The 14,857-nt window shown below is 56.4% G+C and overlaps 1 protein-coding gene across 7 annotated transcripts in view; it reads right to left on the minus strand.

Moving 5' to 3' along the window:
• Nucleotides 1–425: 425 nt before the first annotated feature.
• Nucleotides 426–14,857, minus strand: part of PTPRS (protein tyrosine phosphatase receptor type S) — a 103,031-nt gene continuing 88,599 nt past the window's right edge. For 2 of the 7 annotated variants that reach the window (XM_082621816.1, XM_082621817.1), the window contains exons 19-34: nucleotides 14,515–14,672; nucleotides 13,989–14,000; nucleotides 13,697–13,809; nucleotides 12,130–12,177; nucleotides 10,812–10,909; nucleotides 10,610–10,733; nucleotides 9,850–10,025; nucleotides 9,651–9,770; nucleotides 6,693–6,847; nucleotides 6,309–6,594; nucleotides 5,907–6,085; nucleotides 5,033–5,159; nucleotides 4,822–4,947; nucleotides 2,766–2,920; nucleotides 2,439–2,574; nucleotides 426–1,708 (exon numbers count right to left, since the gene is read on the minus strand). In XM_082621816.1, the coding sequence (XP_082477942.1) occupies nucleotides 1,640–1,708; nucleotides 2,439–2,574; nucleotides 2,766–2,920; nucleotides 4,822–4,947; nucleotides 5,033–5,159; nucleotides 5,907–6,085; nucleotides 6,309–6,594; nucleotides 6,693–6,847; nucleotides 9,651–9,770; nucleotides 9,850–10,025; nucleotides 10,610–10,733; nucleotides 10,812–10,909; nucleotides 12,130–12,177; nucleotides 13,697–13,809; nucleotides 13,989–14,000; nucleotides 14,515–14,672 (2,082 nt within the window). In that variant the 3' untranslated portion in view covers nucleotides 426–1,639. The remainder of the gene's footprint in view (nucleotides 1,709–2,438; nucleotides 2,575–2,765; nucleotides 2,921–4,821; nucleotides 4,948–5,032; nucleotides 5,160–5,906; nucleotides 6,086–6,308; nucleotides 6,595–6,692; nucleotides 6,848–9,650; nucleotides 9,771–9,849; nucleotides 10,026–10,609; nucleotides 10,734–10,811; nucleotides 10,910–12,129; nucleotides 12,178–13,696; nucleotides 13,810–13,988; nucleotides 14,001–14,514; nucleotides 14,673–14,857) is intronic. The other 5 variants (XM_082621821.1, XM_082621819.1, XM_082621822.1 and 2 more) reach the window with 3 other exon arrangements.

The following is a 14,857-nucleotide window of genomic DNA, read 5'->3' on the forward strand; positions in this document are numbered from 1 at the left end:
TGACTCTGGCTCAGAGTAGGGTCCACTCACTGGGTGCCCTACAGCGTGGGGAAGAATAGTGCTCCCAACCCAATTCTTCCTTCCATGAACTCAGCTTTATCACTCACTGTTCTGTGGGCTGTGGATGAGACTGGCTGGGGTATGAATCCCAGGTCCACTTCAAACCACCGTGTGACTTTGCATTGGCGCCTGCCCTCTCTGTTTCCTCATCTATAAATTGGGTTGACTCCCACCTCAGAGGGCTGGCCCACGGTAGATGCTCAGTGGTGGTCACAGTTATCAACAAGAGTAACTATTATCAATGCGGCAGCCCCTGCAGGGCCAGGGCTTTGGGTTTGCGTTCAAGCTCTCCAGGCCCCCGGCTGCCCCAGGGAGATGGGGTAGACGAGGTGGGGGCTTGACAAAGACTCCACCACTGGCCGGGGTCAGACGATCTTCCTTTAATACAAAGTCGATTTATCTACATACACAGAGGTGGGAAAACCACCCAGCTGCTTCCGTTTGAATAAACAGTGTTGAAAGCAACGGCAGATCTGCTCTTGTACAAAGAGAAAAACTTACTTGCTCAGGGGTGGGGGTAGGGGTGGGGAATCCCATCCTTCTGCCCCAAAACTTGCCCCATGGTCCCAGGGGGCAGAAAGGGTCCCTGATCTGGGGCAGCACATGGCCTCTCTCTCCCCGAAGAAGTGAGAACCTCCTGTTTTGTTCAGTCCTTCTCCTCAGGGTGGGAGACCGGGGGATGGGGGCTGAGGCTGCGGGGAGGCGGTCGCTGCCATCTCCTCTGTGGCAGCGCCCAGCCCGTGGGCTCGAGACCTCACGCTGGTGGGCCTGAGTCCCCCTGCTCCCCACCCTCACCCTCCTGGATATGTCTGAGAATTTCATTATAAAAGAAGCAAAAAAAAAAAAAAAAAAAAAAGAAAGAAAAAAGAAAAATCAGGAGCAAAAGGTCCTATTCTTGAGTGAGGCACACCTTTAGATGGTAGGGAAAAAAAAAAAAAAAAAGCAAGCCACAGGGGCAAGCCTAAGCCCACGCACGCCTGCCAACACAGCTGGCACACAAGAACGGCTGCTACAGTGAAAAAATAGACTGTCTGTGAACAGAATAGGAATAAGCCAAGTTTTTCGTTTTAAATTCGTTGACTGTCTTCTTTTTTTCCCCCGTTTGTTTCTTCTTTAAAAAAAAAAAAAAAGGAAAAAAAATACACTATTTAAAAAAACAGGAAATGTCACTGGATAGTTACACTGCGTTCGAAAGAGAGCTGCATCGGGTCCCCATCCCCGGCGCCCTCCCGGCTGTGGGGCAGGAAGGCTCCCCGGGGAAGGACGAGGGCCAAGTTCACAGCCCCCGCCCTCCTCCGGTTCTGGGGAAGAACCCCCCCCCCCGTTTGCTCGCCGCCTCCCCCCTCCCCCCACCCCGGAATCTCTCGTTTTGGAATCTTGTTCTGGAAGGAAATGAGGAATGTGCCGAGTAGCGAAGGCGGCGGCCGGTCCAGGGGGGTGGCTGGGGCCACGCGGGGGTTTGGGACCCTGCAGAAACGCGGCCGCCGCCTCCTGCCCCGGCCGCCGGGGTCCAGGCCTCGGGGCCCGCCCGGCACGGGAGGCGTCGGGGCCGGTGGAGTCGGGCCGGGCCGACAAGGCTCTAGGTTGCATAGTGGTCAAAGCTCCCGAGGTACTCCAGAGCCGCCTGGTAGCAGAACTGGTACTCGTCCTGCGTGGGGGAGGGGAGGGGTGGGCCTCTGTCAGCGCCTCTCCTGCTCTGAAGCCTCCCAGGGCTCCCCGGGACCCCCAGAGCAGCCTGCGCCTTCGCTGGGCTCTCCCCTCCTCATCTGCCTCCTCCTCTCTTAGGCCGCGGCTGCTTGGCCATGCCCTGCGACACTCCCCTGGGGGCTGGCAGGCTGCCACTCCTCATCTGTCTCCCCAGAGACGGGAGAGTTTGGAGGACGTTGGTTTTTCTTTTGCTTTTAATTTTCTTTTTTTTTTTTTTGGCAGTGCCGCACAGCATGTGGGATCTTAGTTCCCCAACCAGGGATCCAACCCATATTCCCTGCATTGGGAGCGCAGTCTTAACCACTGGACCGCCACGGAAGTCCCTGGAGGACATTGTTAAAATGTCCCATGTGAACTCGATGGCAGGAAGTCCCTCCCCGCTCTGGGCCTCACTTCAGGATTTGCGACCCGTGCCGGGGTCCTGGCTGAGCCTGACCTTGCTGTGACTCTGGGGCCGGGATGGACGCATCCCTGCCCACTCCAAGGGATGCTTCTCAGCTCTGGCCTTCAGCTTACTCTTGGGTCAGCCCAAAGCAGGAGGGGCTGAGGACCTTCCACCCACAAGCACCCAGAGAGTGGAGGGTGGCTGTGCTCATCTCACAGGGGAGAAAACAGAGGCCTGGGCCAGCACCGGCATGGGGCCCGGCCGCCGCCTCCCGTCCCGCCCTCACCTCCATCTGCACCATGGCTGGCCTCTGGGTCCGCAGCATCTTCACGGTCTGGAAGATGTCCACCACGCCTTCGTACCGCATCCGCTCCAGCACGATGCTGAGCGTGATGAAGACACCCGTCCTGCCCACGCCGGCACTGTTGGGGACAGTGTGGGAGTTCAGGGGTGGGTGCTTGGGGGAGCCTGACCTAACTGCCCGTTTCCCATCTCTCCTGCTCTGATGCCTCCCAGGGATGGAAAGAGCCCAAAAGGGACTGCCTGAGGCCGTCCTCATGAGGCCTCGGTTTCCCTAGCCGGGCCATGGGCCAGGGCTCGGGGAACAGCTCACCTGCAGTGGACAGAGATGGGGCCATCCTGGCCAAACTGTTCCTTGGTCTTGTGCACTTGGCCGATGAAGTCTATGAAGCCCTCCCCCGACTTGGGCACGCCCTGTTCCGGCCAGTCCGTGAACTGGAACTGCCGGACAGTCCGGGACTGTCCATCCTGGAACAGAGAGAGAGAGACAGAGAGCCCAGTCTTGTTATCAAGGTCAGTGGCGGTCGTGGTTGTTTTCCCACCCTTGCCAAAGTCCCATCCTCCACCCCATTTTCCGCCTTGTCCTACACTGTCTAATGGCACCATCTTTCACTGAGATGCTCCAATGTCGTCTTCACCACCCAAGGATGCCATGCTCATCCTCCTCACCATCCTCTAACTTCACCACCCAGTGACACCACCTCATATGGCCATCGTTCACCCCCCACCCCCCAACTTCTCCTCTCTGCACAGCTCCAATCCCATCCACCACTGCTGTCCGCCATCTTCCATCCTGTGCCGTCCCAGAGTGCACCCAACATCTGCCCTTCTTGGTCCCATTCTCCAGCTCCCTGGCATCCTCCACTCTGCACCATCTCAGAGTACAAGAGCACTGCCCCGTACCCTCACCTTCCAGTGGTGCCATCTTCCATCCCCCACCACTGACTGCCCATTGTCTTCGACCACCCACCAGCGCCATCATCTACTATCCGTCACCACCCCAGGGCGCCATCTTCCACCAGCCACCACTGGAAGCTCACCTTCCACCCGCGCTACCCAACACCGTTACCTCCTAACTTTCACCATCCACTGTGGGTAACTCACAGTCCTCGAGCAGCCCATGATGCCACCTCCCACTGACGTACTCCATCCCCACCACTCAACCATCCTTCTCGCCCATCCCATCTTCCCACGACCCAGCAGGGCCATCCAACATCATGGCTCTCTGCCACCTTCCATTCATCACGACCCAATGGTACCATCTTCCATGACCCGTCCCTGGTAATTCAGCACTCTTCCCCCTCTAAGGACCATCTTCCACTGACGTTCACCGCCCTCCTTTACTCATCATCTACCTCTTCCCAGTCACGGTCTCTACATCAAAATGGTGCCACCCAGTGATGCCATCTTACCCTGATGGTCTCCATCCTCCACCACCTAACGCTTCCTTCCTCCAACCCCACCTTCCTCTACCTTATACCATCAACAGCACTGTCTACTACCACTGATCGCTGAATGCTTGTCATTCTTTACTCTCTCCAGTCATTTCCCACTGATCGTCTCCATCCGCCACTGGCCAGACATCTGCCCTCTCCAATCTCATCTTCCTCCACCCGTTGCTGATAACACATCATCCTTCACTAACCCGCAGTACCATGTTCTGTTGGCATTCTCCATCCTGTTATCTATATGTTCCAATCTCCAGTCCCACCTTCCTCCTGTCCAACACCATCGTTGTTTACCACCCTCCTCCACTACCACCCAACAGCAGCATCTTCCACTGATTCTCCAATCCCCCCATTCCACCAATCCAACGGCGCCATCTTGCACTACCAATGCATGATGACTAATGATGCTCTTTGTCCATCAGGCTTTGCCATCCACTGGCAACATCCTGACTGACATTCTCACGCCCCATCATGCCACCCATGGATTCTCCGCTTTTTTCCCTTTACGGCTCCGTCGACCACCATCCGGCACCATCAATCCATTACCTCTCCCCCAGCCCGCTTTCAGCCCTCTAACGCTACTACCCTCCATGGGTTGTTGCTTCCGGGGAAACGCCCCACTCACTCCCTTTAACACGATGGCCTTGGGCCGTGTTCCCTAGTGAGTGGTGTGATGCATGCTCCAACGGGGAGGCCGTGGGGTCAAGGCCCTCTCTTCCCCCCACTTGGTGGTGGGAGTGACTGTCCAACTGGCCAACTCACTCCTCTTCCAACCAGCCCTGGGGGCTTCTCCTTCCCCTGGGCCTTTGCTTCTACCCCCAACTAGGGAAGCCCTCTCCAGACCACTAGCGGAACGGTGAGCAGCCTGTAGGGTCCCGCCTGGGGTTCTGGTCCTTCCCAGCTCTCCGACCCCAAACTCACCCTGGCGTCTGTGACCTTGAACTCCCGCAGGATGTACTGAGGCATGTTGTATTCCGCCATCGGATCTACCACGAAGTACTGGTAGCGGGCGGAGCGCTCGGCTGGCCAGTACTGGTGACACTTCTCCTGTTGGGGAGGTGGCCGCCGTGGTCAGCCCTGCCCCCCGCCACTGGCCCGGCCCCTGCCACTCACCCCGTGGCCCCCGGCTCACCCGGCCCATCTCCCGCAGCTTGGTCAGCATCACCACGATGGTTGAGTTGTTCTCCCAGAGCATGCGCCAGAAGTCCTCTGTGGTTTCCGCCAGCGGCCCCTGTGTGGCGATGTAGGCCTTCTGCTGCCTGCGGGGCGCGGTGTGTGAGCCCAGGGCCACGGGGAAACCCCCGGCCCAGGCATCATCTCCCTCCCTGTCTGGTTCAACCCTCCAAATAATCCCATTTTCCACACGGATAAACCATCAGCCTGAGAATAGATTCCCGCTTCTCCAGGAGGCTGCAGGACCGTCTGCTGACCCGTCCGTCCCGCCTTCCTCCTCTGCCCGCACTCAAGCACCATTAAACTAATTTCCGTTGTTTGCACAGGCCAAGCTGAGTCCCTAGGGCTGTGCATAGGCAGTACCCCCTCCTTGGAACAGCCCCCCTTGGCCAGGGTTTCTCAACCTCGGCACTACTGCCATTCGGGACTGGATGATTCTCTGCGACGGGGCCGTGCTCTGTGTACCCTGGGGTGCTGGGCAGCATCCCTGGCTTCTGCCCACTAGATGCCAGCAGTAATCCTCCTCCCTCACTCCCGTTATGACCATCCAAACGTCCCTAGATGCTGTCAGATTTCCCCTGGGTGGCAGAATTGCCCAGATTGAGAACCTCTGATAGAGAAGGACAGATAGAACCATGTTACGGACAGCAGCCATCACTTAAATAGATGTCTAAAGATTCCCTCCACCTCAGCTGTGACTGAGACGCGCAAGGTCTGTCTAGCTCTCTCCCATGTAAGACTGGAGGCCCCCCGAGGGCAGGGCTGGGACCTTCCTGGAGCCTTAGCATCTCCCAGCAAAGGCCAGGGCCCCTGCAGTGGCCAGGGGCAGGTACCTGTAGCCATCAATGAAGCTGGCGTTAATGTAGTCGGAGCCCTCCACGCCCCGGATGGGCTGCAGACAGACCCGTGTGCTCTCGTAGGGCATGATGTTGACCAGGCGGTTCTTGAACTTGTTACAAGGCAGATTGGCACTGATGAAGCGGGATGTGTGGGCTTTGGAGTTGGCCAGCCGCTGTGGGGATGAGGGGACAGGGGACCACCATCAGGACAGCCTCCGGCTGGGAACCTGCTTTCCCCAAGGATGGGATGGGCTGTGTGTTTTCAGCCAGGGCGCTAACAGGGGCCTGGCAGGCAGGGGAACACCAATGCCCCCACCCTCTGGTCCCCTTAACTCTGGTCTCCCGCTCAGCCCCCTCCCCCAGCCGGCCCACAGCAACCTCTACCCCCCAGGCCACCTTGAACTCGAGTTCCATGCCGGTGATGTGCTCGCCGGGCTCCACCTGGGTCAGCTTCTGGATGTAGGCGTAGAGGCTGCGGGCAGGCACCTCCGTGTTGCCGCAGCCCACGGCCTCCAGCAGGGCCTCGTGGATGAAGCTGTACTGGTCCTCAGTCTGCACCATGTAGTTGCGCTGGGACCGCATGAGCGTCACGTGGCCGTACACGTCCACCGTCTTCTCTGGCTTGATCCGCTCAAGCATGGCGTCGATGACAATGAAGCAGCCCGTGCGGCCCACACCAGCGCTGCGGAGACAGGCAGGGTCATCAGGGGCCCCCCGGGCAAGGGGGTGGGGTAGGTGCGGTGGGGCGCAGCGGGGAGCCGGGGACTGGGACAGGGGTACCTGCAGTGGACCACGATGGGGCCCGCGTCCGGCGGGTTGCAGGTCTTGACTCTCCGCAGGAAAGCCAGGAATGGCGTCGGGTACTCGGGAACCCCGTGGTCCGGCCACGCCGTGAACTGGAACTGCCGGACTTCCCGTTTCTCGCTGGAGCCGTTCTGGGGGCCAAAGGGACACCGCCAGTCACCGCAGCCCACCACCCACATGCTGGGGGCCACGTTCACGCCTCCAGACCACCACTACTATGAATGCCTGACTCAGGTGCCCGGCTGCCCCGGGGCTTGGGGGTGTCTCTGCCCGCGAGTTTCACTGGCATCTCATGCTCAACGTGGCCAGCACTGTGCCCTCCACTTTCTCCCCAAACCCTTTCCCCCCATCTCAGCTGATGGCGGTGCCATCCTTCCATGCACTCAGGCTGGAATTTAGGAGTCGCCCTTGACTCCCCTCCCCTGCCTTCCCACATCCAAGACATCAGTCAGCACCGTCAGCTCTGCCTTCAAAGTCTACCCCAAGCCCACCCACTTCTCACTTGCCCCCTCCATGGTGACCACCCTGGTCCAGCCCCATCATCATCCATCCAGACCAAAGCAGTCACCCTGGTCCCCCGGCATCCCCACCGCAGTCTATTCCCCCCTCAGCAGACAGAGGGCACTGGTGAGCACCCAAGTCAGGTCCCACCCCTCCTCTGCTTCCTCTGCCCACAGCCCTCCCTGGTGGTAAAAGCCCAAGTCTCCCCTGCAGCCCACAGAGTCCTGCACGACCTGCCCCGTCCCCTCCCTGCCCTCCCCTCCTCCCTCTCTCCCCCTCGCTCACTCTGCTCCAGCCACACAGGACTCCTGGCTGTTCCTAAAACACCCCAGGCACAGTCCGGCCCCAGGGCCTTTGCACAGGCTGTGCCCTCTGCCTGGAATGCTGTTACCCCAGATCTCCTCCCTTCCTCACCAACTCTAGGTCCTCCACTACCCATTCTATTCGTCCCTGTTTTATGTGTAAGATTTCCTGTCATTTTACATATTTACTGTCTGTGTCTTGTTCACTAGACTGTAAGTCCCATGAGAACAGGACACTTTGGGTGTCCTGATGCCCAGGTAAGGGTCTGACACACAGTGTGTGCTTCAGGTGTGAATCAACTGAAAATCCGTACTCCCTCGTGTCCGTTGACCATCTTCTGGCACCTGGGCCAGATGTATGCTTAATGTTGAGAGGCCCTGGCTGGTGGCCAGGGGAACACTGTGGGGCCAGGAGCACCTCCACTCCCCAGCATGACTCTAAAAAGTGTCCCCTGTCTCCCAAGGCACTAGAAATAAAAACAAAAATAAACAAATGGAACCCCAATTAAACTTACAAACCTTTGCACAGCAAAGGAAACCATAAACAAAAAGACAACGTACAAAAAATATCTGCAAACAATGTGACTGACAAGGGCTTAATTTCCAAAATACACAGACAGCTCATACAACTCAACGACAAGAAAAACAAACAACCCAATGGAAAAATGGGCAGAAGACCTAAATAGACATTTCTCCAAAGAAATACAAGTGGCCAATAGGCACATGAAAAGATGCTCAACATCGCTAATTATTAGAGAAATGCAAATCAAAACTACAATGAGGTACCACCTCACACAGGTCGGAATGACCATCATTAAAAAACTCCACAAATACCAAATGCTAGAGAGGGTGTGGAGAAAAGGGAACCCTCCTACACTGCTGGTGGGAATGTAAATTCGTGCAGCTACTGTGGAAAACAATATGGAGGTTCCTCAGAAAACTAAAAACAGAGCTGCCATATGATCCTGCAATCCCACTCCTGGGCATATATCCAGACAAAACCCCAATCCAAAACGATACAAGCACTTCTATGTTCATAGCACCACTATTCACAATAGCCAAGACATGGAAACAACCTAAATGTCCACTGACAGAGGAATGGATACAGAAGATGTGGCACATATATACAATGGAATACGACTCAGCCATAAAAAAGAACAAAATAAGGCCACTTGTAGCAACATGGATGGCAATTAGAGGTTACCATACTAAGTGAAGTCAGAAAGAAAATGACAAATACCGTATAATAGCACTTATACGCAGACTCTAATGACACAAATGAACCTATCTACAAAACAGAAACACACTCACGGACATACAGAACAGACTTGTGGTTGCCAAGGGGGAGGGGGTTGGGGGAGGGAAGGAGTGGGAGGTTGGGGTCAGCAGATGTAAGTTATTATATACAGAATGAATAAACAACAAGGTCCTACTGTATAGCACAGGGAACTATATTCAATGTCCTGTGATAAACCATAATGGAAAAGAATATGAAAAAGAATGTATATTTATGTATAACTGAATCACTTTGCTGTACAGCAGAAATTAATACATTGTAAATGAGCTACACTTCAATAAAAAATTTTTTTAAAAGTGCCCCCAGACATTGCCAAATGGCCCCTGAATGGCAAAATGTCCCAACTGAAAACCACTGATGTACAAGAACACACGGAACCATGTTATGCACAGCAGCCATCAGTTAAATACGTATCTAAAGACTCCCCCTGCCCCAGTCTCGACTGCCCACTGTGTCTTCCATCCAAGACTGGAAGCCCCTTGAGTGCATGGCCAAGACCCTGCCAGGAACCTGCCATAAACCCAGGCTGGGTGAGGCCAGAGAGCAAGGAAGACCTGGTGTGTGGGGCAGGATGACTGATGGCAAGGGGACAGCAGGTTCCCTGCTAAGGAGGATTCTGCTGGTTTGTCCTCCTGCTGTGGCTGGAGACTAGAGCTGTTCCCCTCTGAGTCTCAATGTCCCCATCCATGAAGTGGGCCACCCGAGAATGTGGTCAGCCTGGGTCAACATGGTTTCCTCTCTGTCCCATGGGGAGCTCCCAGGGCAGAAGCTCGTCTTCCTCCTCCACCCCCATCACCCCCTCCCCAGAGCCCCCAGTCCCGGCCTGGGCCCCACCTTGTGCAGGGAGAACGTCCGCACGCAGAACGTGGCCAGCTCGATGGTGTCCAGCAGGGTGACCTGGATGAAGCCATAGGTCTCCGTGCCCCTGTTGGGCCAGTACTGATCACATTTGATCTGTACCAGGTAAGAGAACAGAGGTGAGTGTGGGCCGGAGCCAACTGAGGGCTTGGGGGCCACAGGGTCCAGGCCTCACCCGTGATTTCTCCTCTAGCCGTGTCATCATAACGATGGTAGCGGAGCGCTGCTCCCACACCATACGCCAGAAGTCACCGAAGGTCTCGGGCAGCGGCCCCTGCGTGGCAATGTATGCATTCTGCCGCCGATAGCCATCCACGTAGTTGGCGTTGATATAATCACTGCCCACGATGCCTACGGCCGGGGTGAGAAGCCAGAGATCAGTGGGGCCACTCTGTCCTTCTAGGCTGGTTCCACCTGGTCCACCACTTCCCACTTACTGGAAGCCCTCCTGGACTGCCCCAATCTGTCCCCAAGGAAATCGTGCGGCATGTACTTCATGGTTTCTCCACCTCAACACTATAGCCATTTGGGGCCACATCATTCTATGCTGGGGGCTGTCCTGTGCATTGCAAGTTATTGAGCAGCATCCCTGGCCTCTATACCCTAGATACCACTAACACCCCCTTCCTCTAAGCTGTGACAACAAAAACATCCCCAGACATTGCCAAATGTCCCGAGTGGTGGAACTGCCCTGATGAGCGTCACTGACGTAGAGGAATAGATGGAAATATGTAATGGACAGTGGCCATCAGTTAAATACATATCTAAAACTTCCCAGTGGCTTCTGGCTAGCGTTGGACCAGGCCTCAGTCTCCCCACCTGTCTCCTAGCTAGTCTACTCTGGCCTGGCCCCGTGGCCAAGAGGAGGCATGGGGTCTATGCGCTCTCTGTGGAACGAGGCTGGGCATGATGGAGCCTGGGGCCCCGCGTGCTACCTTCAATGGGCTGGAGGATGACACGAGAGTGGTCATAGGCGATGACGTTGGCATAGCGGTTTTTGGGCTTGTTCACTTCCAGGTTGGAGTGCTCCCACGTGAACTGCTGGCCCGGATCGATGGACTGCGGGGAAGGGGAGGCAGGGGGTGTCAGGGTGGGTGTCTGTGGGCCCGGGAGAGTGGGAGGTGGGGGCCAGCTCACCTCGTACTCCTGGGAGAGCTTGAGGCTATCGTTGGCCTTGAGGCGTTCTGTGTGCTCCGCCATGTCCGCGATGGGGATGGGTGGGTGGCTGAGCATGCCTGCAGGAAGAGAAGACCCAACAGCGGGGCCGGTCACTCGGGGGCCAGCCCGGGGGCCGGCGGGGAGGGCGGGGAGGGGTGCTCTACAGTGTGAGTCTGCGATGGACGAGCTGCAGTTAGAGGGAGTGGCGGGGAGGGGAAGGTTCAGGGCAGCCCCCGCGGGGGCAGGGACCCCAGGCCTGCGGGGCTGAAGGGAGGAGCATGAGGTGGCGGCTCTGGGCTGAGCCCCAGCTCCCAGTGTCCCCTGCAACCAGCTGGGGATGCAGGGGTTGGGGGAGGGTCAACCCGCCCAGAACTTCAAGCTCCTGGTGCCTCGTGGCAAGAAGCAGGCAAGTGACACAGAGATGAAGAAGCGGATGCAGCTGGCCGGGCTTTCGGAAATACCATCCCTGGGGCAGGGGCGGGAGGCCGATACCCTTTCAGCCCCTTGGGGATCAGAGGGACCAAAAAGTCCTCTGCCAGGTGGAGCTGAGTGACCGGGGAGGGGAGACACGGGGTATGTGTGTGTTGGATGGTGGGGCAGCTGCCACGAACCCCTGACCTCTGAAGGCTCATTTTCTCATCTGGTACATGGGATGGTGACGTCCCTTATCTTTGGAGCCCCCGGGGAGGGTGGCTGGAGGGCGTGGGGTGGGCCTGGCTCTTTCCTCCCCATATCTGAGCCTGCCAGACCCCTGTCCTCTCCTCTCCTGGGGCCTGGTGGCCACGCATGCGCTCACACATTCGCTCTGCAGCTACAAGGAGGCTGACAGCTATGTGCCAGCACCGAAGCACTGGTGTTAAACCGATAAAGACGTGCTGAGCCAGTTGGTGAAGAGCTGTCGTTCTGAGCCCCTGCGTGTTCCCCGCGACCCCGGGTGCTGCCCCAGAGCCCACATCTAAGGGGTCTGAGGCTGGTGTCCATTTGACTGGTGGGTCCCCTATCACATGGGCGATACTTACATGTACATACATGTCTCGCCTAGACTCCTGCGCTCGCTCGCTCGCTCTCTCCCCCCCTCTCTCACACTCACACACTCACACACACACACACACACACACACACACACACACACAGTCACAACCCGCGACCTCAGGGCCCGGCAGACCACCCCCCTCCCCCTGCCGAGAAGCCAGCGCAGGACAGGTGGGCAGAGAGAGAGGAGGCGGGATGGAGAAACCAAGGATGAAAACAAACAGGCGCGAAAGGAAGCTAAGAACAGAGAGACACAGGAACTAACTTTCAAAGTGAAACCCCGGCTCCCTGAGGGGGCTGCTGAGGCCTGAATCTGCAGAAACAGCAAACAATAAATAAATGAAAACACGCGGGGAGGCCACCTCCCCCCGCCCCTCGCTGGGTGCATGCACAGCAGCCGGCGGACAGACGCAAAGGGCAGAGCAACAAGTGAGAGACACACGGCCGCCTGGGCCCCAACCAGAGAACCAACAGCAGCTGCTGTGCATCCCTCCGGCTGGACATCGGCCAGTCCTGATTTTCAGCTGTGACTTCGGAAAGATCCCAAAGTTTTAGGTTCTTCTATCAATCAACATGTCCCCCCAGACCAACCTGGCCTTGGATCCCCTGTTGGGGTCAGCAGAGGGGATTTTGGAGGAGAGGCAGGATGGTGAGGGAGAAACTTGGGGGCAGGGGAAGGACATACGGGCCCATGCCAGGACCTTTAAGGAGGACAGCACCAATCACTTAAACATACACATTTAAAATCCTCATTTGGATGGAAACAGAATTGATATAAGCTGGTCCAGAGACAGAAAAGAGAAGGGAGTACATTAGGGGTGCCATGAGACCTTTCATGATCTCTTGTGGAGTACTGCAGCCATCAGTTAAAATAAATGATCAAAATCCTTGTTTGGATAAACATGGAACTAACATGAGACAGTCCAGCATCAGAAAAGAGAGACAAATAAATATATTAGGAATAGCATGCAAGGCTATATGCATGAGCCCTTCAGGAGGACTGCAGCCATCAGTTCAATATAAATGTTTTTAAATCTCCATTTGGTTGGAAAGAGTTAATATGAACGAGTTCAGAGACAAGAAGTGAAGAGCTGGGCGCAAGCAGAGAGACAGACGTTACCATGCTGTGAGCTCATAAGGAGAACAGCAGCCATCAGTTAAATTAAAAATTCCTTATTTGGTGAGAAGCAGCTGGCATGAGCCCGTTAAGAGGGAGGAGGTGAGGGAATGAGAGGATCACTGCACATGAAGATGATCAAGGGCAAGGTCCTGATTCAGTTCTCCCACCAAGCATGGCAGGCGACTCGGCTGAATCCTATTAACCTACAGGGAACTATAAAGAGGCAGGGAGAACATGAGCATCTGCGGCCATGGAGGGGAGAGAGACAGAGTGTGGTGGAGGCGGAATTCTTACACCTTGCTAGGGGCACATCCCTGGGGATTGGGAAAAACCCTAACACCCACCACCGAGTGGCCTTAAGACTAGAGGTGTGAACAGAAGCAGAGCTCTTTCTGCCAGAAGAAATAAGGATTCAGCAAAGTTTTGCTTTTGTCTTTGTCTGAAGATGTCCTTTAAGCTCCCAGAGAAGACAGCAACCACCAGTTAAATGCAACTCTTCGAAAGCCTCCGTTGGTTGTAAGCAGAATCAACCCATGACAGTTCCAAGCCCAGAGCCACGGAGGAATTTGGGAATTAGGAACTGAATCGTACCAAGCACAGTTCAGTGGGGGCAGTCCTCGGGATCCACCGAGGTGGCAGCTTCCTCTCTTCCTATGCTACCTCTCCCCTTCCCCCGTCGCTGTCGTCCCTGGCACCTGGGATCAGCACATACCTGGCGTCTGGAAGTTAATGCGTCTCATTTCCACGGGGTCCTTGGGGTGGTGGGGGGCGAGGTCGGCATTGTTCAGTAGGCATTTGGTGCGGGGCTCTGAGTCCTTGCGTTTACTTTGTAGGAGCAAGCAGACACGCGAACATGTGACCCAGCTGCGCGCAACTGGGGTTCCCACGACCACGCACAGACACGTGTGCAATGGCTGGAGCAGCCAGGCACCCGCTCACCCAACAGGCACGATGCCACCCCAGTTCCCCTTCCTTGGCCTCCGAAGGGCAGGACCAGTTCTTACCTGTCAGGCTTACTGCTCCCGAAAACAGACATAGGTGACGAGTTGGGGGGGAAAGAAGACAGGTGAGGGTGTGCTGGCCATCAAGGGCCTGTTCTGTGACTGTGGGTGGCTTTCTTTCCCTGAGTCTCGGTCTCCTCCAGAAAATGGGGCTAATCCTTCCTGCGTGGGTCCCCCGCCACAAGGAATAACATCTCAGCCCTCTCTTTCTAAGCTGGGACGTGTCCCACGTGACCTCGTTAAACTGGACAGAGGCAGCCCCCACCCCAAATCTTGCCGAGTGGAGTGCGAGACTTAAGAGGAGTCAAATCACTTGCTGGGTTGGAACACTAGCCCTGCCATTTCCCAGGCTGTGTGACTTTGATCAGGTGGCTTAATTTCTTTGAGCCCTGGTTTCCCTGTCTGGACCATACAGGGCTTCTGCGATGATCCTCTGAGATGACCGTTCCCTGCTGGATCTTTCCAGACCCCCCTCCTTTTTTAGGAAGCCTTCCCTCCTGTCAAGTGGGGGGCGGGGCAGGGGGCTCACTTCTTATAGAGCAAGATGGCAATAACGATGCAGATGATGAAAACCACAGCCAGCACGGGCCCGATCACCCAGATGAGCCCCTCCTCGCCGTCCACAATGGGCTGCGGGTCTGGGTTATCCAGCTGGAAGGGGTCTGAGAAGGGGCTTGCCGCAAATGTCTGCAGGAATGGGGTGGGGGGACCTCCATCAGTGCCCGTCCTCCTCACGGTGGCCACATGGGTCTTTCTCAAACACAAATCCATGTCCATCCCCTACTCTAAACTCCCCTACAGCTCCCAAGAACCCTGACCCTGGTGGCCTGCATGGCCTGGCCCTTGCCAATCGTCACTCTCTCCCTTCCTCA

This window comes from Mesoplodon mirus (assembly GCF_964341445.2).
Source record: "Mesoplodon mirus genome assembly, chromosome: 5".
Classification (NCBI taxonomy): domain Eukaryota; kingdom Metazoa; phylum Chordata; class Mammalia; order Artiodactyla; family Ziphiidae; genus Mesoplodon; species Mesoplodon mirus.